Genomic DNA, 22,573 nt, shown 5'->3' on the forward strand with positions numbered 1-22,573 from the left:
AAACCTGGAATAATAAAAGTAATTCAAGCAATGCCTTCCACTCTGTACCCCGCATCACCCTCCCATTCCTTTCTGTACATAGCTTGTGACAGGTTAATGGAGGCTGTGTGGGCTAATCCACAGCATTATTAAAGTGTCTCTGTTACTCTGCAGGATGAATACATTAACTGGGAGAAGCAGGTCCTTACACGTGATGAAATCGGAAACAAGATTCGAGAATACAACTCGCAGATCAACAGCGATCTCGTGATGACCCTGGTAAGTAACCCGGTCGTCCTGCTGGTTTCACTGTCCGTATCCCTTCCTTATCACCTCCTCCATAGCCAACAATGGAACAATGTGGGCTCCTTGGCAATCAGTGCCGGCTATAATTTGTTCTGTACCTTTCCATACCTCTAGTTTCCCTCTCCCTGACTCTTATTTTGAAGAAGTTTCCCTCTCCCCTGACTCTTATTCTCGACCCGAAACATCACCTGTTCCTTTTCTCCAGAGATGCTGCCTGGCCCGCTGAGTTATTCCAGTATTGTATGCCTATATTCAGTGTAAACCAGCATCTGCTGTTCCTTCCTACACACTCTTACAAGTAACATGCGATGTTTGGTTCTCCTGGTATTACAAGCTGCATTTTAGAAAAAGGTCAAGTTACTTAACTATTGTTCGAGCACCTTCATCGGATGGATTGCAACAGTTCAAGCAGAGACTCGCCAACTCCTTTTAATGTTGAATAATGCCTTTATCCCAAAAAAATATTATTTTTTTGTTGTTAAATAAAAACTGCTTGCCTCCTATTATCATATCTGAACAGCCTTCCTTCATTTTCAGCATCTGATCAGTCAACATTCTTCTGCCGTGTTTTTTTTGATAACAAAGTCTGCAAGATATGATGATTACATGGGGAGAGTGTGAGAATTTATAATGCTGGGTAAATGGTCTCCTTGTCTGTGATTTGTCTTTGGCGTTCTAATGTGCTTTCTGACTACACTTCTTCCTAAGTGGGTGGTGTTTTGTTCTCTTCTCTCCATTCAGAATTGCTCATCCCAAAATGCAGGGGAGGGAGTGCATTTGGGGAGGGAGTGCATTTTGTTCCAACTTTCATTGAATGATGCCACAATATCCTCCCACTTCCTCCACAGAAATGGCTGGGCTTGGCTGATGTAACCTTGGGCTGAGATTACTGATTCTAGCCTACAATCTTTGTCTCTGTTGGATACATTGGTACAGGGACATCCAATTCAAACAGCACCTCTGATTAGCCGCTTCCTGAAGATGAAGCAGACAATGGAATGTCCATCCAATGTGACAATTACACTTGTTGGGCCCTCTAGTTTTGGTTAGTTTAGAGATACAGCGCGGAAACAGGCCCTTCGGCCCACCGAGTCTGTGCCGACCAGCGGTCCCCGTACACTAGTTGTATTTAGACCAAGTTACCTGTGGGTGGTTTGATTTTTCATCCTTCGAGTAAAACTGCAGCCATCAAATGGATTTCATGGGCATTCTTTTCCTTCCAGAATTTTAAGTGCCTGCTCCTCATGCACATGTTGCATTCCAGCCAGACTGTATATCTTAGCAGAAGCCAGTTGGTTCATTGGTTCACTAGGAGATGATTTGCAGAAGCAGGAATGAGACTGACTTTCTATTCAACATGCATTAGAACAGGGCACACAATGTAAATGTGGTTAGTAATGGCACCTCTCATTTTTTTCCTCTTTTCATCAATTCTGCATCTCCACAGAATAATGATGGAACATACACAGGATTCATAAAGGTGCAGATGAAATTGGTGAGGCCAATCTCTGTCTCTGCAAACATGAAGCCTCAATCCATTTACGATGCTAAGAAGTCGACAGCGTCGGCGCGGCCGCAGTCAATAAAGCGGCGCACGTCCTTCTACCTCCCAAAAGACACTGTGAAGCATTTGCACATCAGCAGCCACACAAAGGCCAGTGAGGTGATCAAAGCTCTGCTCAACAAGTTCATGGTGGTGGACAATCCTCGCAAGTTTGCCCTGTTCGAGCGGATTGAGAAAGAGGATCAAGGTATGTTCAGTGGGAGGAGTTGAGAGTGTTAAGAGTGTTCAATTGTCATATGTAGCGACCACATAATGATCAGATTCTTACTTGCTGCAGCATACAGACCTGTAAGCACGGTATCACAGAAAACATAAACACAAAAAAACATAAAAAGTCCTTAGTGCAACCAACACAGTTCATACCGAAGATAGACACAAAAGCTGGAGTAACTCAACGGGTCAGGCAGCATTTTTTTGTAGAAAAGGAAAAGTTGACGTTTCGGGTTGACCCGAAACATGATCTATTCCTTTTCTCCACAGATGCTGCCTGCCCTGCTGAGGTAGTCCTGATTTTTGTATGTATCTTCGGTTTTAACCAGCATCTGCAGTTAGTTCCTACACAAGACGGTTCATAGTTTAGTTTGTGTTTGAGCCTGACAGTTGTTGGGAAGAAGCTGATCTTGAACATGGAGGCCACCGGCTTTCAGACACCTATACCTCCTCCCTGATGGTAGGGGTGAAATTGGCGTGTAGCCAGGGTGGTGAGGATCCATGAGCACCTCCTAAAGATTGGACTCGAGTCCGAAGAGATCCTTAAACTTGCATTTATATAACGCCTCTCATGTTCTCAGGACGATGTGCTTTCCAACCAATAAGATCATTATAAAATGTTTCATTATTGTAATATGGGTGGTGGAACTGCTAATTATCTTATAGAAAGATTACACATCATTGAGGTATGTTATGTGGTTAGGTGTTAGTCAGGGAATGGGGAGAACCCTCCCCCCCCCCCCCCCCCGTGGATACGTTTGGGGGGGGGGGGCTCTGATTTTTTTTTTATTACAGAATCAGCAGTGGTGGGGGGGGTCGGGGGGGGGGGGGGGTTTGCTAATCAGCACCCGGCCAAGAGAGGATCTGGATTCTAGTGCGAGAAGCAATATGGTAGATGGGTCTTTGTTTTAATCACACTACAGAGTAAGGGCAGCTGAACCAATTGTATATATTCAGCAATCCAGAGGCATGTTTGAGAGCCAAATGGTCACTTCCTGTTCCTAAAAAATGCTGTGTTATAGAAGGCAGAGAATGGCAGATCGCATCCAAGTAGTACTAATCTGATGAGACCCGCACGTTCACTTCCACTGAGGAAATCCTGACATAAATAGAAATTCTGCATTTACTGATTCCCTGCCAATTCCAACCCGAGGATGTGAATTTATGGCTCACCAGCCGCACCCCTGGGAGTTGGCTTTATCGTGCTTCCTGTCTCCTCCCTGAAATGTTTTTTGTTCCAAGCAAGGAAGCTGGACTCGAGAAATGCAAGCCTGGTACTTTCCCAGCTAAGTGTTTGTTTAATGCTGTTAAATCATGTGTTTGAAAAATCTTTATGGAGCCATTACTCAAACGTTGCATGTAAGAATCACTTCTGGCATTTTAATTTGGAGGTCATTATTCTTAAGACATCACTGTCTTTGAAACTTTAAGTCAAGCAAACTTTTAATCAACTGGATGACATGATGATGCAGCAGTAGAGTTGCTGCCTTACACGCCAGAGACCCGGGTTCCATCCTGACCACGGGTGCTGTCTGTACGACGTTTGTACATTCTCCCCAGGGCCTGCGTGGGTTTTCTCTGGGCGCTCCGGTTTCCTCCCACACTACAAAGACATACAGGTTTGTAGGTTAATTGGCTTCGGTAAAACTGTTAATTGTCCCCAGTGTGTGTAGGATAGTGTTAGTGTGTGAGAATTGCTACTCGGTACGGACTCTGTGGGCCTGTTTTTGCGCTTTATCTAAACAAAACTGGCATCCACATGACCCTGTCACTGTCTAAAGGGCCTGTCCCACTTGGGTGCCATTTACGCGACATCATTTACGCGTCACGGTCGTGTAGGCAATGATGCGCGGTAGCACGTGGCGCCCCAGAATTTTGCGATTCTCAAAATCCTCGCTCGCCACCTGCGTAACGAACAAATGACGCCCAAGTGGGACAGGCCCTTAAGGCTTCCGTTACAATGTAGGCCACACACCCTCTCAAATTACACTGTTATTGCTAAGAGACATGTTCTTCATTCTGTGTCGTAACTGCTATTTCCCAACTCCAGGATATTAAGCTGTTGGTATCAAAGCCGTATCTCCTAACTTGCACATTGACTGGGATCAAACCTGCATGTCCAAACTCTGGATGAGGAGCATTCAGTGATTCATTGTTAATGAGCAAAGAAATGCATAGGCTTTGAGTCTTGTGGCAAGGAGAGATGTTCCACTTCTTCTTGCATGTGGCGTGCACAGCCTAAAGTTGTAGGTCAACTTGTTCTATTCGATCTATTTATGAACGTCGGGTTGATTGCATTAGTCGAAACAGGGTGGACCACGTGAAGGTTGCAATCTCCCACCCCAGGAGAGATGTTGTAATGAGGGGGTGGAGATGGAAGGTCAAAATATGATCATTCTTAATTTGATTGAATGTGTATGGTTCATTTTCTGAATGTTTCATGGAGGTTGTTCAAGTCAATGTTTTGAGTTAAAACTTGGTAAGCGGAAATATTGGCTCTGCAAACAAGCCCTAATTTGGAATCCTACAGAAGTGGGAGGGGGAATTCCTCATACATCCCAGGAGTTGAGGTTGTGATTCTACAATTACGCCATTAAATAAAATATCTGAAGTTTTTCCTTTTTTTTCTCTCCAGTTTATACTCGGAAAATTTCTGATGATGAACACCCCTTGTACCTTAGATTGTTGGCTGGGCCGGATGAGAAGATGTTAAGTCTTGTCCTGAAAGAGAATGAGACAGGAGAAGTGAACGTAAGTGAAAATGTTTTCGATCTTGCTGGTGGAATGGGTGTAAATTCCAGCTAAAGAGTCAACTCTCCTGCATTTAGCTCAATTACAAAACCAGGAGAATTCAAATTGGGAGAACTCAGTTAAATAATATGAGATGGGGTATTAAATTTGCACCTGGAAATGTTTTTTCCACCCACTGGGTTGTCTTTCCAAGAATGCACGTCACATTGCTTGATTAGTTATTCAGAGGCACAAACTAATAATATAGATAATATAGATTAGGGAATTTTGAATTTCGTTCTTAAAAATTCAGGAATTAACAAATTGACAGTTAAGCTGTCAATTTTTTAACAACTGTCAAGGCTTTGTTCATATCTGGCTAGTCCTTTCATATCCTTTAAAGAGGGAAACATGCAGTCTGACATTTATGTGACTCCAGCCACACACCATCATGAATGACCCCTAATAGTCCTTGAGTTGCCCAGTGAGCCAAGCTGCTTCATCAAAACAGGTTGAGTGTGTGCAATAAATGCCAGCCTTGATGGTTATATCCACACCAAGGAACAAGGCACACTGAATGTATGTAGAGCACCCCATCACTCTCCTAAATTGTTATTTCGTTTGGAAGTGATCCCCAATGTGTAACATTTTTCTGGCTAAAAGGAGCTTGGAATAAAGAAGAGACTGGCAAATGATTGATTAGCAAGGGTGTCAAAGGAGAAGGCAGGAGAATGGGATTGAGAGGGAAAGATGGATCAGCCATGATTGAATGTTGGAGGGGACTTGATGGGCCGAATGGTCTAAATCTATTCCTATGACATGACTTTATGGAAATGCTACAAGTCTGACAAGCTCCATTTTTAGTCACAGGAAATGAATCACAGAGCTTTTAAAATGGTTTCAATTATGTCATAGGGCTGGGGCAACAAAATATGTTAATTTAGTAAAACTCTTAGCTCTGAGACATGGCCATGATTTCAAATCCCACTCCACATAATTTGAGCACCTAAGCAAATATTCCAATTCAGTGTGAGAGAATGCTACACAAGGTGTTCTCTTACAGTTGAGATGTTAAACCAAGAGTCGGCTGTCTTTCACAGGGACAAATTTGGGGGAAAGCAGCACCCTGCCGCAACATTCATCCCACAACCAGAATTATAAAAACAGAATCATATGGCCATTATTCCAGTGCTGTTGTGGGAGCTTGTTATTTACAAACTGCCACCGATGTTTCTTGCATCACAAGGGGCAGCACGGTGGTGCAGCGGTAGAGTCACTGCCTTACAGTGCCAAAGACCCAGGTTTGATCCTGACTACAGTGCTTGTCTGTACGGAGTTTGTATGTTTTCCCTGTGACCCACGTGGGTTTTCACCGGGTGCTCCGGTTTCCTCCCACACTCCAAAGATATACAGGTTTGTAGGCTAATTGGCTTGGTATAATTGTAAATTGTCGCAAGTGTGTGTAGGATGATGTTAGTGTGCAGGGATTACTGGTCAGCGTGGACTCGTTGGGCCAAAGGACCTGTTTCTGCGCTGTATCTCTAAACTAAATGAAATAATAGTGACAAAACTGAAGTTGTAAGATACTTTCAGTTGTCCTGAAAGCAAAGGAAGCAAAACATAAAGTCCTACTTACTCTGTTTCACCCCAGGCCAGTTACAGATGTGATTAAATAGGATTGAAGATCAAATGCACTTGTGGGGTCAAGTCCATGAGTTTTTATTTTGTTTTCTGTTCAGTGGGACGCCTTCTCTGTACCAGAGCTGCAGAACTTCCTGCGAATTCTTCAGCGCGAGGAGGAGGAACACATCAGGCAGATGTTTGGGAAGTATGCCCGGTGCCGGCAGAAGATGCAAGAGGAACTTGCGAACCGCTCACCAGGCTGACTGGAGACTCTCGCCACCACGTGATGAGAGAGAGAGAGAGAGAACGAGAACGAGAGAATGAGGGGGGGAAATAAAAAATATTGTGCATGCGCTCACATGTATGAATGTGAGAAGGTCTTGAATTAATGTTACCTGGCTCGGCTAGGAACAAAGTACGAACTGTGAAGAACACAAGTTATGAGTGGAGTTACTACGAGCTGAGTGGGATATTGTGTGGTATACAAGCTCTGCCTGACATTAACAAGTGCGAATGAGACCTTTACTGATGCTGAACTGAACAGTTGAGGGCAATTTGTGGAATGTTTCTGTGCAAGGAAAAAAGTCCCTTTGTCCTGTTAATCTGAGCAGTGCCAGTGTAGATGAATGTACAGAGCTCCATAATTTGAAATTTCCATAAATTATCTGAATACTTCATTCAATAGTGTGGCATTATGTAAGATGGGGGCAAGGGTCCTGGCACAATTTCTTTGTTTCTTATATTGCATTCTCATCAACCACCAAGACCTCTTAATGCACTGATGTATACTGATATGTGTGTATTATAGATAATGATTCTAAGGACATTTCATTATGGAATTGATGGGATTCCGTGTAGGTGAGAATTATTCACCAAAGCCGGATAACAGGACAGGGGGTAAAGTTGGTGAACAAAGACTTGGGTGCTTAAGCAAAAGGCAGTGGCATTGAGATATTTCCTTTCAATCTCCTACCTTCATTAATACATCCACCCTCTCACACCAATACCAGCTGAAAGCAAATAGTAGAATCATGGACAAGGTGACATTGTTTCTGTCGGTTAGAATGTAGCACATGATGCATTTGAAAGGGGGAGAGAATCTGATTTAAGGAGTGGAATTGTATTTGGGCTTTTGGAGTGGAGCATAGGCTTGGCCCAGTGTGAGTCCAGCCTATAGGGGATACAGATTAGAATGGGGGCATTGAGAGGGGGGAGCTGGCCTGGTATGGATGATATGAGTGAGATGACCACCTTGCAGTGGATAGAATTGATTTGCGGACCAACAATGCAGTGTAGCGAGTATGAGAATTAGATCAGCGTGTTTGATGAATTGTTTGGGGCGGGTGTGGGACTGGATTGTTGAAAGGGCAGTGAGTCTGAGGTTTGGGAAGGGAGGGTGGGAAAGAAAGGTTTTGGCTTAGAATGGGGCTAATGAGTGGAAACCAGCAGGCTAGGTTGCACTTGAGTGAGAAGTTCGTAGTGTTTCTTGTTTATTTTATGGCAAAGGTTAGAATTAATACAATTTAGTTTTGGTTGGAGTAATCACTGTGAGAGGACATTTGAATTCAAGGCTGCAATTAAATAGCAGAATACAGATCTGGACACACCTCAATGCTAAATTGACTAGGCAGGTATAAATTTGTTGGATGTATCTAGTTAGCAATAAGTTTGTTCTAATGTGAATATGAGTAATTCAAAGAAATGCCTCTTAGAATAGATACCCATTTCCCAATGGCTATGGGTGAATGTTGGAACTTGTGTATCATGGAGTTGAGCTTGAAATCCCCGGTCTGAGTTGATTTAGCCTGGGCAAAGAAAATAAAAATAATTTAAGAAAAACTGCAGATGCTGGAATCTGAAATGAAAGACAGAAAATGTTATAAGCACTCAGCAGGGCAGACAGCATTGGTAGAAAAGAAAACGTTAATTTTTCAGAGTTACAAGAGACTACAGATTCTGGAAATTTAAGCCAAAACAAAGTGCTGGAGGAACTCTGGTCTGAATAAATGTCCTGACCTGAAACATCGTCTGTCTATTCCCTCCACAGATGTTGCCAGACCCCCCGAGTTCCTGCAGCAATTGTTTTATTGCATTTGTTTTCCAGGTCACTAATCTGCAACAGAACGTTGTTTTTTTGTCCACAGTTCTGAGGGTGGGTCTCCTACCTGAAACACTGTATTTTTCTCAATCTGACGTTGCCTGATCTGTTGAATGTTCTGGTATTTTCTAAACAGATTTAGATTAGCTGTGTTACAAGTTGTAAGCTTGATGCAGTTGGTTTAGTTATAAATTACTCATGATTGCAGGGTGGTAATTCATGGAAAGTTTCACCATGTGAATTGAAGGCTCAGATTTGGCTGTAACACTACAGTTGATGGGATTCCGTGCAGGTGAGAATTATTGACTGGTAGCTGAGCTTATGAAAAAGTGGGTGAAGTGTGGAGGAGGCACATCACAGGCAGATGTGATGATGTGGAACTGCCTGCATTGCTTTTCGCACAGTTCTGTGTTAATCTAATCGAAAAGCATGACCTGACATCCCGAATGATGTGGACAACTACCAGCAGTCCAAGAGAAATGGCTCGTTGTTAGAGCTTGTGCCATGATCTGAGCTGAAATAGTTCACCCTAACCAAATGAGTTTATAAATTATATTTGTATTTTAACTTTTATTCAATAAAATGTGAAAAGAGTACTAGCTTTGTGACTTTTTTTAATACAAAATTAACATGACTTCCATTAATATCTCCATTCTGAAAGATGAGGCAAAGTTCTAGTTCAGAGTTTCTAAATTTACATATTTTAAGGACTAGGTTTATAAAAATAAAAGCAATCAAAAATAGCTTCCATTTCCTCTTTCCGATTCCTTTTGTCGTTATTTTATAATTCTGCTTTTCTACCACTAACACTTATTCTATCAACTGTGAAATGTTCATTTTAAAAGTTTTATTGTTGGAATTGATGCTTAATAGTCTGATGTAGTCAAGTCAAGTTTATTCGTCACATAGACATACGAGATGTGCAGTGAAATGAAAAGTGGCAATGCTCGCGGACTTTGTGCAAAATGACAAACAAACAACCAAACAACCAAACAAACTCAAACTAACAGTATTTGTTACATGTAATGTGAACTTCTAATAATTTAGAGACTGATTAGCATCAGTACTATGCACAATAAGCATCAATATTTTTCAAAAGCATTATCACAGGAGGTTATGGTTCGCTGTACCATTCTGCTAATTTGAAAGTTGTTCATATTTTGGGCACATTTTTGTATCTCATTTTACTGGCTTCAGTGCTAATGAAGTCAGCTGGCAAGAGAACTGTGGTGGAGATCTAAACTAAATATTTGAACCCAATAAAGTCACTCGAGATTATAAACAGGACTGATAAAACTGCAGAAATTAGAATTTTTAACAACTTTTGCAATTTGTTAAAAAAAAATCAGCTACAACACTCATGGAAGTGAAAGGACAACAGTTTATATTTCATTGTCTATCAACACGGGTTACAAATTATTTTTGGTGCCTGTTTCCAGGGAATCTTCAAGCATGATTACCTGCATGTCACTATGATCCTAGTGTGTCATTGCAGGTCGACATTTAATTGGTATTAAAGGATGCAGTGAAAAAAAATCACTTGGTTGTTCCTTGTCCATGTATTTACCGTGGACAGCCCAAAGAAATCACAGATCTTAAAATTTCTGTTGGATAACTACTTAAACAGTCTGAAGAAGTGATCCGACCCAAAATGTCACATATCCATGTTTTCCTGTGATGCTACTTGATCTACTGAGTTACTGCAGCACTTTGTGTCCTATTCTTAAACTTGAGTTTTCTAAAGACACAGCGCATCCTATTCCATAAGGCAATTGATTATGCTTTTCATTGTTACCCAGTCCACATAACTCATTCATCATCTTACACAGTCCTCAGAATCTGACCTATACTTCCACCATTTCTGAGGTGATTAAGACCAATGTGGTAATTGCAAATTGGTACAGGAGTAGTTGATGGAATGGATGGGTGGTTTGGCTAGTTGTGTGTTCTTTTCCCCATTTATTCCAGGCTCCTGCATGGTGTCAACCTGTAGATTAGAGGTTTTCCTGAATGATCCAACATTCCGAGCAGTGATGCACTCGAAGTTAGTGAGAATGTTGCACTTTTCCAGGGAGGCATTAAAACATCCAAGCATAGTTTCCTCTGTCCACTTGGTAATTTAGTGTTATTTTTAGAAATCGTAGTCTGTTTTTGTACTCTGCTAATGGCCATTTGAACGAAAAGGACACAAAGTGACACAAAGCACACATGCACCAATTGGTACAGTGAGATTTGAGATACCATACAGCCATACGAATAAAAAGAACACAATACACGAAAGGATTAACGTAAACGTCCCCACACAGCATCCCAACATTCCCACTGCAGAGAATCAATATTTTACCACTGAGAGCAGCAGCAGTATGGAGTTCACGTCTTCGAAACTCTTGTTCTTCGCTCCATAGTGGTCGGGGTTTTCTCCAGCTTTTTTTGACCTTCGATTCTCCTCCACAGCAGTTCCCTCTTAAACAAAGTTCAGTCTTCCTCTTGTTCAGTCGTGGTCGGGGCTTTTGAGCCCTCCACAGTCACCGCTATGGCGGCCCGATGTTCAGGCCCTCTTGCCGGCATGATCGGAGCTCCGGCGTCGGAACGGAAGAGCACACTTAGCGGCTTGGAGTTTCCGAATCGGCCACTTCTTACCAGAGATCGCGGCTTCCGAAGTCCACAGGCCGAGCTGGGTGGAGCTCCAACACTGGTGATCCTCGGCAAAAGATCCCAGGACTGCGATGTTAAAGTCAGCGCCGCCCGTGGCTAGATACTCCGCAAACCACAGCTCCACGGTGTTAATCAGCAGGCCCAACACAGGCGATCTCCAGCAAGGCTCCGTGATGTAATTCAGTGCTGCGCCACTGCTGAAGCTCTGGCCTGTCTCCGGTAGGAAAGGCCGCGCCAATCCAGTTGGTAGGCCGCGAAGATGCGACAGAGAAAAGACGCATCTCGACCAGGTAAGTGACTGGGAAACGGTTTTCCCCTTTCCCCCCCCACCTCCCCCACATAAAAAAGACTAAGAAACCTTTAAAACATACCTTGTGACTTACTAAAAATAACAAAAAAGGGTGTAAGGACAGACAACCGCTGGCGAGGTTGCAACACCCGGTGGTGCCACCCGATTCTTGTTCTTGTTACAGATTCCGGCATCTGTTGTCTCTTGTGCCTATATCTCTTTATCCCTTTCCTATTCTGAGATTTCCTTGAAATCCTTCCATACACTTTATGGTAGTACAAACCATGTTTGATTTTGATTTCTTGGAGTTCAGCATTGAGTCTGCAACAGCTGCTAATAATTCTGGCTGTTGCTGTTATCTACTCTCAGAACTTGCAAGTAGATTGTACCGTTTAATATTAAAAAATTACCCAAATATTTCACTGAAATGTCATGAAACAAAATGTGATACATCGCCTCATGGGGATATTAAATCACATGGCCAAATGCTCAGTACATACCAGATCCATGTCCAGACCTACTCAGTCATGCTAATTAGGTAATGGTTCATCTCTAAAAGAAAATGAAATGAATTTGAGCCATCTGAGAAACCAAGTTTATGTTTAAATCTTTCATACTTTCTTCTGTACTCTTTCAACTTATGCTTCCACAAAGACTTAGCCTATTCATGTGAATGTTGTCTATTTGTATTACCATTTAAAATATCTTAATCGTCCTCCTGAAATATCCACTATGGGGTGGGTGAGGTTCAGCGTTCCCGATCTTGGACAATTTAAAGTTGTTTTTCTCCTGATGTGCTCCACTGCAACATTCTCAGGAGATTGTCTGGGAATGAAGCTCCTACCAAACGATGTCAATGATATAATCTAAAAGAGAAAATTGACAAATACATCAAAACTGCCAAGTTTGGTGGATAATTAGATACATGTGTGAGTTGTTTGGCTGCATTGTGTGTCTGCTTCTCGTGACTAAATATGATGCATGTACTTAAAATGATCTAATTGTAGCTACATTTATGAAGCTTGTCCGCTTCATGGAGTTTGACAGTGAAGCCTATGTTAACAGACTCCGCAAGGCTTGGCTCTTGTGAAATGAGGAATAATTATGATGCCTAATGACGTTCAAAACAAGCATTCTAATCAACAGTAGAAGAATAGGATCAAGCTGCCTGGAATCTCTGTGAAGAGGATTGTTGTTCAATGGTAGAATATCCATGTTAATTGGCGAGGCAGCATTAGTGATTAAATTGAGCTGATCTTGCTTTCTCTTTCGGGTTTCCAGTGACCTTGTGAGAAACAGCACAACCCTGACCCTCACACCAATCTCCCATCCCCAAATATATTTGGCTCATGCCCAAACAGGTAAAAGTAGGAAGATAAGCAGAGTTGGGGAAAAGTCTATGTGCCTGTGATGCTGCTGCCAGCAACATTTTTACTGTACTAATACATATGACAATAAACACGGCTTGACTTGAAGTTACATTTCCGAGGCGGGGTGCTAACAACAAGAATTATATGCAGAATAAGGTCATTTGTACCGTTGCAAGACATCCCCCAATAAATAATGTAATGGCTGATCTTTAACATTAGCACTGTGTTCCTGCACTAATGATGTATTCCTTTACCCCTTCAATGCAAACACTTTTTGTCTTGCATGTACTTGATGACTGAGCCACCTCAAGTAGAGAATTCCATAGATTTAGTATGTTCAGGGTGTAGAAATGCCTTCGCATTGCAGTCTCGACTGGGCAAACACAAATGTTAAAATTGTGACACCTGTTTGAAGATACCAAGCCAGGAGTAATGTGATTTCCTTGATCGAGTAGAGCCACATGAGAATAATACAGGAGACAATCTCACAGAGGTGTGGAGAAAACTGACGTGCACTGGATCCAAAACGATAGGTCCAATTATTAGATTCACAGAATATACATTTTAAACAGATATTAAAAAGGACTTGCTTTCCCTTCTGAGTAAACATGAGTGAATTATCTGAAAGACACTTCATCCGTTGCTTCTTCTTCTTGTGTATGGCATGCACAGCCTAAAGTTGAAGGTTAACTTGTTCTATTTGATCGTGTTGTGGGTGAGACATTGCTCATTATTTGCCCTCCGGACATTAACGTTAATCACCCATATTAATAGTCTTTGCTCTTGGCTGCCTTTTGACACAGCTGTGGTGTAAATACATGGTTACCTTGTTCTCGCATTCCCATGTGATGAGAATAATACACACATATGCATAGGAATGTATGATTTAGTGCACTGTCCTGTGGAGAAATTCATTGTCTCTACAAAAGTAACCAAATCCATTGTTAGGTAAGGTACACAAAGAGCACAGTGCTAACATTGAATTCAGTGAATATACAGCACGAACAATTGAGTTCAAATATTATACCACACTAACATGCAGTTCAAAATATGCACAGCCTTAATGTTGTCGAGCTCAGAACCAGATTCAATGGAAATGTTCAAAAGAGAATTGCTCAAATACTTGAAGGGAAACACATTCGAACTAGTGCCCTCCATAATGATTGGTACAAAGACCCATCATTTATTTATTTGCCTCTGTATTCCACAATTTGAGATTTGTAATAGAAAAAATCACATGTGATTAAAGTGCACATTGTCAGTGATTAAAGTGCACATTGTCAGATTTTAATAAAGGCCATTTTTATACATTTTGGTTTCACCATGTAGAAATTACAGCTGTGTTTATACATAGTCCCCCCCATTTCAGGGCACCATAATGTTCGGGACACATGGTTTCACAGGGATTTGTAATTGCTCAGGTGTGTTTAATTGCCTCCTTAATGCAGGTATAAGAGAGCTGCCTCACCCACTGAGTTAGAAACATAGAAACATAAAAATTAGGTGCAGGAGGACGCCATTTGGCCCTTAAAGCCAGCACCGCCATTCATTGTGATCATGGCTGATCGTTCCCAATCAATAACCCGTACCTGCCTTCTCCCCATATCCCTTGATTCCAATAGCCCCTAGAGCTCTATCTAACTCTCTGCGGTGAACACATGTCGGGGCAGATGAGACAGTGTGAGGCTTGCAGAATATGGGAGCCCAGGGGCACAGATGGAGCCTCTGGCTGCTACAACTGTAGCAAGTGCGTCCAGCTTCAGCTCCTAAAGGACCGTATTGGGGCACTGGAGAAGCAGCTGGATGACCTCAGGGCCATCCGGGAAAACGAGAGTTTCCTGGACAGGACCTACATTGAGGTGGTCACACCGAGGTTACAGGAAGAACCAAGGTGTGTGACGGAGAGAAAGGGTGGAAATCGTGAAGTGCAGAAGACTGGTGGCTGTGCCTAATGAAAACAGGTACGCCCTCTTGGGAACTGTCTGGTGATACGACGTTTCCAGTCCGAGCGGCGAACACGTCGGTGGCTCCAATCCTGGAGATGGGACTCGACCGGCGAGACCGACGTCGGGCAGAGCCCTAGTGGTGGGTGACTCCATTGTCCGAGGAGTGGACAGGAGATTCTGTGGCGGCAGACGAGATGCGAGGATGGTCTGTCGCCTCCTTAGTGCCAGGGTTCAGGATGTCACGAGTCGAATTCTGAACATCCGAGAGAGAGAGAGAAGGTGAACAGCTGGCAGTAGTTGTGCACGTAGGCACAAACGACATCGGGAAGAAGAGGAAGGAGGTTCTCCAACATGACTTCAGAAGGTTGGGAAGAAGACTGAAATGCCAGACTTCTAGGGTGGTTATCTCTGGATTGCTTCCAGTACCACGTGCTAGTGAGGACAGGAACAGGGAGATAGGGGATCTGAATGTGTGGCTGAGGAGCTGGTGCAGGAAGCAAGGATTTAGATTTATAGATCACTGGGATCTCTTCTGGGATAGGGGTGACCTGTACAAAAGGGACGGGTTACACCTTAACTGGAGGGGGACCGACATTCTGGCAGGCAGCTTTGCTAGGGCTACACGTGTGGGTTTAAACTAAATAGTGGGGGGGAGGGATTGACAAATTGGGAGTATAAGGATGGAGTTGAAGGGGAAGTGGCTACAGGAAAAATTACAAAAGATTCTCAAATTAATGGGAAGGAAAGTTTGAGAATCAAGTTTATTCGTCACATACACATATGAGATGTGCAGTGAAATGAAAAGTGGCAATGCTCGCGGACTTTGTGCAAAAAAACAAACAAACAAACAAACTACAAACAGAATGGAACAGAATCCCATATTCTTTTACATATTACATATTGTGGGAGGTACGGCTCTTAAAAATAGTGGAGTCAGGGGATATGGGGAGAAGGCAGGAACGGGGTACTGCTTGGGGATGATCAGCCATGATCACATTGAATGGCGGTGCTGGCTCAAAGGGCCAAATGGCCTTCTCCTGCACCTATTGTCTATTGTCTCTCTTAAATCCATCCAGTGATTTGGCCTCCACTGCCCTCTGTGGCAGGGAATTCCACAAATTCACAACCCTCTGGGTGAAAATGTTTTTTCTCACCTCAGTCTTAAATGGCCTCCCCTTCATTCTAAAACTGTGGCCCTTGGTTCTGGACTCGCCCAACATTGGGAAAACTTTTCCTGCATTAGCTTGTCCTGTCCTTTTATAATTTTATTATGCTTCTATAAGATTCCCCCTCATCCTTCTAAACTCCAGTGAATACAAGTCTAGTCTTTTCAATCTTTCCTCATATGACAGTCCTGCCATCCCAGGGATCAATCTCGTGAACCTACGTTGCACTGCCTCAATCGCAAGGATGTCCTTCCTTAAATTAGGAGACCAAAACTGTACACAATACTCCAGATGTGGTCTTACCAGAGCCCTACACAACTGCAGAATAACCTCTTTATTCCTATACTGAAATCCTCTTCTTATGAGGGCCAACATTCCATTAGCTTTCTTCACTGACTGCTGTACCTGCACGCCAACTTTCAGTGACTGGTGTACAAGGACACCCAGGTCTCGTTGCACCTCCTACATTTGGTGCTGTGACCTTAAATTTTAGGTATGGATCTTTCTGATTAAGTTTCTGTCTTACTTTTGAACCAAATCACCAATGACATCTTTAATATTGTGATAAGGTGATCTACCCCCACCTCAGTGTTCACAGGCTGCCTATAGCTTATGAAATGAGATCTTCCTTCAATGTCTCTCCTGTTGTCCACTTTGGTGGGACCAAACTCTCTTCATTCCATTCCTTCTCCAACAGTCATAGCCACAACTTGTTTTCTTCTTCTGTCCACAACTCTTCTTTGCCGATGTGGCAAGCCATATGAATCAATTGAATTAGAAGTTTCAAGGCAAAAACATTTTGAACTGTGAATATTTTTGCTTATGTCAAGGCATTCAGAGCAACATTGATGCTAGGCCAGGTGAAAGTTCAGAATTTGGCTCAATTCCCATGTTGTGAAGTATTTCATAAAGAAAGAGAAGAAGAATTTCCTTCCAAATTTGCAAATGAAGTAATTTTAGGATTGAAAAAAACAATTTCAGAAGCGATTTTCTGACCTTAATGCCAAAGCAAATGAAATCAGGCTCTTTCAAAATCCATTCAATTGCAATGTTGAAAATCATCCGATCAGTTTCAAAAGGAAATTATTGATCTTCAGGCAGATGATGGACTGAAAGACGTATAAAGAAGGAAATCTGATGGAGTTTTATACATTTTTGAAGCCTGAGCAGTTTCCAAATTTGAAGCAATTTGCTTGTAGATTTTTGTCCCTTTTTGGTACAACATACCTCTGTGAACAAACATTTTCAATAATGAAGTATGTCAAGTCGAAATATCGAGCAAATTTATCTGATGAGTATTTGGTGTCCATCCTCATATTTGGCTCCTCAAATTCGTATCCACAATTCATTGAAATTTTGAATTCAAAAAAGCAGTTCCATCCTTCCATTAATGTGATTGAATAAAACTTCATGATTTCGTTGGTTAACCTTGATGGTTCCAGGTTTTGTTTTGAATTTCTTCCATTTGTTTTACTCAAGTTCTTTCTTGAGTTCATTAAATTTATAAAACTGACATTTCTTTATTTTTTTCATCCGGCCCGCAGAAATGTGCCAAATATGTGATGTGGCCCTCGTGCTGAAATGTTTGGAGGCCCCTGAACTATGGAAATCAACCCAAGCTCCACATCACTTTAATTGCACTTTATGATTTATAAGATAATGTGCTATTGTCCTCAATGTAGTGTTCCTGTACTTGAATTAATTACTTGCACTTTGTTTTACGTGTGGCCCTATGCTTTATTTTAAGCATCAAAGAGAGAAATATTTGGATCAGCGTTCCAAACAATCTTGGCAGAAACTCATCCTGCTGATGCCATCTGCTGGTATTAATCCACAATGCAGGTTAGAATCCACATTAGCACAATTTCTATAACCATGGATTGAGAAACTCTTCTAATCTTAAATAAATACACAGAAGTGCCACTGACAATAGGGTGTGTGTCCTGGTTTTTATTACATTCCTCAAGGGGGGGGTGTGTGTGTGTGTGTGTGTGTGTGTGTGTGTGTGTGTGTGTGTGTGTGTGTGTGTGTGTGTGTGTGTGTGTGTGTGTGTGTGTGTGTGTGTGTGTGTGTGTGTGTGCTGGGACCGCAGTCATTTACAATATACATCAATGAATTGTATGAAGGGATTCAAAGTAACATTAGCAAATTTGCAGATGACACAAAGCTGGGTGGCAGTGTGAACTGTGAGGAGGATGCTTTGAGAATGCAGGGTGACTTGGACAGGTTGAAGGAGTGGGCAGATGCATGGCAGATGAAGTTTAATGCGGATAAATGTGAGGTTATCCACTTTGGTAGCAAAATCAGGAAGGCAGATTACTGTCATATGCTGAGAGAATGGAGCAGTTGGGCTTGTACACTCTGGAGTTTAGAAGGATGAGACATATAAGATTGTTAATGGCTTGGACACACTAGAGGCAGGAAACATGATCCCGATGTTGGAGGAGTCCAGAACCAGGGACCACAGTTTAAGAATAAGGAGTAAGCCATTTAGAACGGAGACGAGGAAACACTTTTTCTCACAAAGAGTGGTGAGTCTGTGGAATTCTCTGCCTCAGAGTGCAGTGGAGGCAGATTCTCTGGATGATTTCAAGAGAAAGCTAGATAGGGCTCTTAAAAATAGCGTAGTCAGGGGATATAGAATAGAATAGAATAGAATGCAACTTATTGCCATTCAAACCTGGGTTTGAACGAAATATCATTTCTACAGTTTTTTACATTACAAAACAATCCAAGACCCACACTTAAAAGTTTACATAAACATCCATCACAGTGAATCTCCAACATCTCCTCAAAGTCTTTATCTCTTCCCTTTGTTCCTTCTCCCGTGGTCCAGCAGTCCAACTGCAGTGTCGAGGCGAACTGGGGCTCCGATGTTAAAGCCCCCGGTGGGCGATGTTAGGCCCCGGCTCCATGTCCTTAAACCCGCGATTCCAGCGGGAGAAGTCGCCGTTGTGGAGCTCGGAAAAGTGGTCTCCCACCAGGGACTTGGAGCTCCCGATGTTCCCGGCCTCCGGATCTGCGGCCGGTGCCTCCAAACTCCAAAAGTCGGGTCGCAGCCGCACACCACCACAGCTCTTCCCGCTCCGAAGTCGGCCAGCTCCGCGATGTCAGTTCCGTAGGCTCTGCAACTGGAGCCCCCAGGTTAGTCCTGGCCGGAGGTCGCCGCCGGCTCCACGATGTTAGGCCCAACGACATCCGAGACCCGACAGGGAATAGTCAGGTCCCCGCACAGGAAAGAGATTTAAATGGTTTCCCCCACAGCCCCCCCCACCACCCCCCTCTCAGCCCCCCCACATATACACAGCTAAAAAAATATAATAAAAACTAACTCAAGACATACATTTAACATATGGGGAGAAGGCAGGAACGGGGTACTGATTGGGGATGATCAGCCATGATCACATTGAATGGCGGTGCTGGCCTCACCTTCACATCAGTCTGAAGAAGGGTCTCGACCTGAAACGTCGCCTATTTCCTTTGCCCCATATATGCTGCCTCACCTGCTGAGTTTCTCAAGCAATTTTGTCTACCTTTGATTTTCCAGCATCTGCTGTTCCTTCTTAAACAAGGCGATTAGATCATTATAGTTTGTTTATAGTTTAATTCTATATATATACGCACATACACACATATCTCTCTACCAGAGCCAGATTTACCATTAGACTTCATAGGCTGAAGCCTAGGGTCTCGAGATCTAGGGGGCCTCCGGCCAAGGCAGGACCCGAAATTAACAGTTGCTTGGATGCCAATGGCCACCTAACATCCTGTCAGGCAACCTAAAAGTTGTGTCATTTTGCCCGGCCTGGCAAGCAATCGGGACACCTGCCGTTCAACTGAGTGGCCCCCCCTCTCTATCTCTCTCTCTTTCTCACTCTCCGTCTCCGCCTACCATCCGTATCCGTGTCCGGGCCGCCGGGTCTCCGCTCTCCATTCGCTCCTCATCCGCCGGCATGGCCAGCAGCCTCGCACATGCGCACTGCTACAGCCAGCACATCCTCCCCATGCACATGCGCACAAGCATGGCCAGCACACCATCGGCCGCCCTGCACATGCGCACTGCCACGGCAACTGCTCGGCGCTGGGCACTTTCTCCCTAGCTTTGAATTGTGGGAGATCTGGCCGCCATTGCTGTCCAGTCACCGCCTCGCCGTGACCGCTGAAAACCAACGCAGAATCACTCCCTGGAGCTGGGGTAACTCCCTGGAGTAACTCTTGAAACTGGTTTCCTGGTCCTCCAAAAATATTCTAAATGGAATTTAAACTGGAGGTGGTGGAGGGTCCATCACCAAACTCCAAACTCTGAACAGCCTATTGCATTTTATCTGTTTATTTATTGTGTATATATATGGTCTATGGTATATAAACACACTGAACTTTTATCTCCTGTTCTGTATTATGTTTGCATATTCTGTTGTTCTGCAACAAGCAAGAATTTCATTGTCCTATCTGGGACACATGACAATAAAACTCTCTTGACTCTTGACTTGGACCTAAGCAAAAATGGGTTCTTGGAGAAAAAAGAGCGACCTTAAATTTACTTGTGTCTGGTTGGGTAACTATGGTAAGGTGAAGGCTATTCCATGCTTTAATTGTGTGGGGGAACATGGAGCAGCCAGCAACTCTGGACAGAAGAAATTGGGTGACGTTAAAGGTAGAGCGAATACGCCACAGTCGTTACAGACTTCGTAAAGAAATGTGTGGAGGACTGCATCCATACAAAAACCTTCCGAGTGTTTCCCAATCTGAAACCTTGGATGAACTTTGAGATCCGCACTCTTCTGAAGTCCAGACACAGGACATTCACTTCCAATGATACAGTGGCCTACATGAAGTCCAGATACGACCTTGGTAAGGCCATCAAAAAGGCCAAAAGGAACTACTGCTCCAAACTGGAGGATGAGACAGATGTTCGGCAGCTGTGGCGGGGCCTGAACGCAATCACCTCCTACAAGGCGAAACCAGGAGGCAGCTCGAATGTCGGCGAAATATCACTCCCTGATGAGCTCAATGCGTTTTACGCACGCTTTGATAGGGAGAATACTGATGTGCCTTCCTGACCCCCCATTCGCTGTGATGGCATTTCAGTCTCAGTCTCAGAGGCCGACGTCAGGAAATCCTTCAGAGGGGTGAACCCCCCGAAAAGCACCTGGACCTGATGTTATACCCGGTCGTTTTCTAAAAACCTGTGCGGACCAACTGGCTGGAGTTTTTACGGACATTTTCAACCTGAGGTCTGAGGTCCCCACCTACTTTAAAATGGCATCAATTATACCAGTGCCCAAGAAGAGTAAGGTGACGTGCCTCAATGACTATCGACCAGTGGCACTAACGCCAGTGGTGATGAAGTGCTTTGAGAGGTTGATCATGGAGCAAATCAACTCATACCTTGACAAAAACCTGGACCCACTGCAATTCGCTTACCGCCACAACAGATCAACGGTGGATGCGATCTCGCTGGCCCTCCACTCCGCACTGGACCACTTGGACAACAAAAACTCATATGTCAGGCTGTTATTCATCGATTACAGCTCGGTATTTAACACAATCATCCCCTCCAAGCTGGTTACCAAACTCGTAGAACTGGGTCCCTGCGCATCACTCTGCAATTGGATCCTCGACTTCCTCATTCACAGACCGCAGTCTGTTTGTATTGGTGGAAATGTGTCAGCCTCGATAACAATCAGCACGGGAGCACCTCAAAGATGCGTGCTCAGCCTCCTGCTGTACTCACTCTATACTCATGACTGCGTAGCCAGTCACAGTGCGAACTCCATCATCAAGTTCGCTGACGACACCACTGTTGTGGGGCGTATCACTGATGGGGATGAGTCAGAGTATAAAAGAGAGATCGACCAACTGTCCATATGGTGCCAGCGCAATAACCTGGCCCTCAACACCAGCAAAACCAAGGAACTGATTGTGGACTTTGGAAGGAGTAGGAGGGGGACCCACAGCCCCATTTATATCAACGGGTCGATGGTTGAAAGGGTCAAGAGCTTCAAATTCCTGGGCGTGCACATCTCTGAAGATCTTTCCTGGTCCGAGAACACTAATGCAATTATCAAGAAAGCTCATCAGCGCCTCTACTTCCTGAGAAGATTACGGAGAGTCGGTTTGTCAAGGAAGACTCTCTCTAACTTTTACAGGTGCACAGTAGAGAGCATGCTGACCGGTTGCATCGTGGCTTGGTTCGGCAATTTGAGCGCCCTGGAGAGGAAAAGACTACAAAAAGTAGTAAACACTGCCTAGTCCATCATCGGCTCTGACCTTCCTTCCATCGAGGGGATTTATCGCAGTCGCTGCCTCAAAAAGGCTGGCAGTATTATCAAAGACCCACACCATCCTGGCCACACACTCATCTCCCTGCTACCTTCAGGTAGAAGGTACAGGAGCCTGAAGACTGCAACAACCAGGTTCAGGAATAGTTACTTCCCCACAGCCATCAGGCTATTAAACCTGGCTCGGACAAAACTCTGATTTTTAATAACCCATTTCTGTTATTTGCACTTGATCAGTTTATTTATTCATGTGTGTATATATTTATATCATGGCATATGGACACACTGATCTGTTTTGTAGTAAATGCCTACTATGTTCTGTGTGCTGAAGCAAAGCAAGAATTTCATTGTCCTAT

At 43.5% G+C, this 22,573-nt stretch overlaps 1 protein-coding gene across 2 annotated transcripts in view; it reads left to right on the top strand.

The window, feature by feature from the left end:
* rassf1 (Ras association domain family member 1) overlaps positions 1–9,104 on the top strand; it is a 57,167-nt gene extending 48,063 nt beyond the window's left edge. For both annotated transcript variants that reach the window (XM_055647754.1, XM_055647755.1), the window contains 4 exons: positions 154–258; positions 1,733–2,036; positions 4,695–4,810; positions 6,529–9,104. In XM_055647754.1, the coding sequence (XP_055503729.1) occupies positions 154–258; positions 1,733–2,036; positions 4,695–4,810; positions 6,529–6,675 (672 nt within the window). In that variant the 3' untranslated portion in view covers positions 6,676–9,104. The remainder of the gene's footprint in view (positions 1–153; positions 259–1,732; positions 2,037–4,694; positions 4,811–6,528) is intronic.
* The last annotated feature ends 13,469 nt before the right edge of the window (positions 9,105–22,573 follow it).

Source organism: Leucoraja erinacea, chromosome 16 (genome assembly GCF_028641065.1).
Source record: "Leucoraja erinacea ecotype New England chromosome 16, Leri_hhj_1, whole genome shotgun sequence".
In the NCBI taxonomy this organism is placed as follows: Eukaryota; Metazoa; Chordata; class Chondrichthyes; order Rajiformes; family Rajidae; genus Leucoraja; species Leucoraja erinaceus.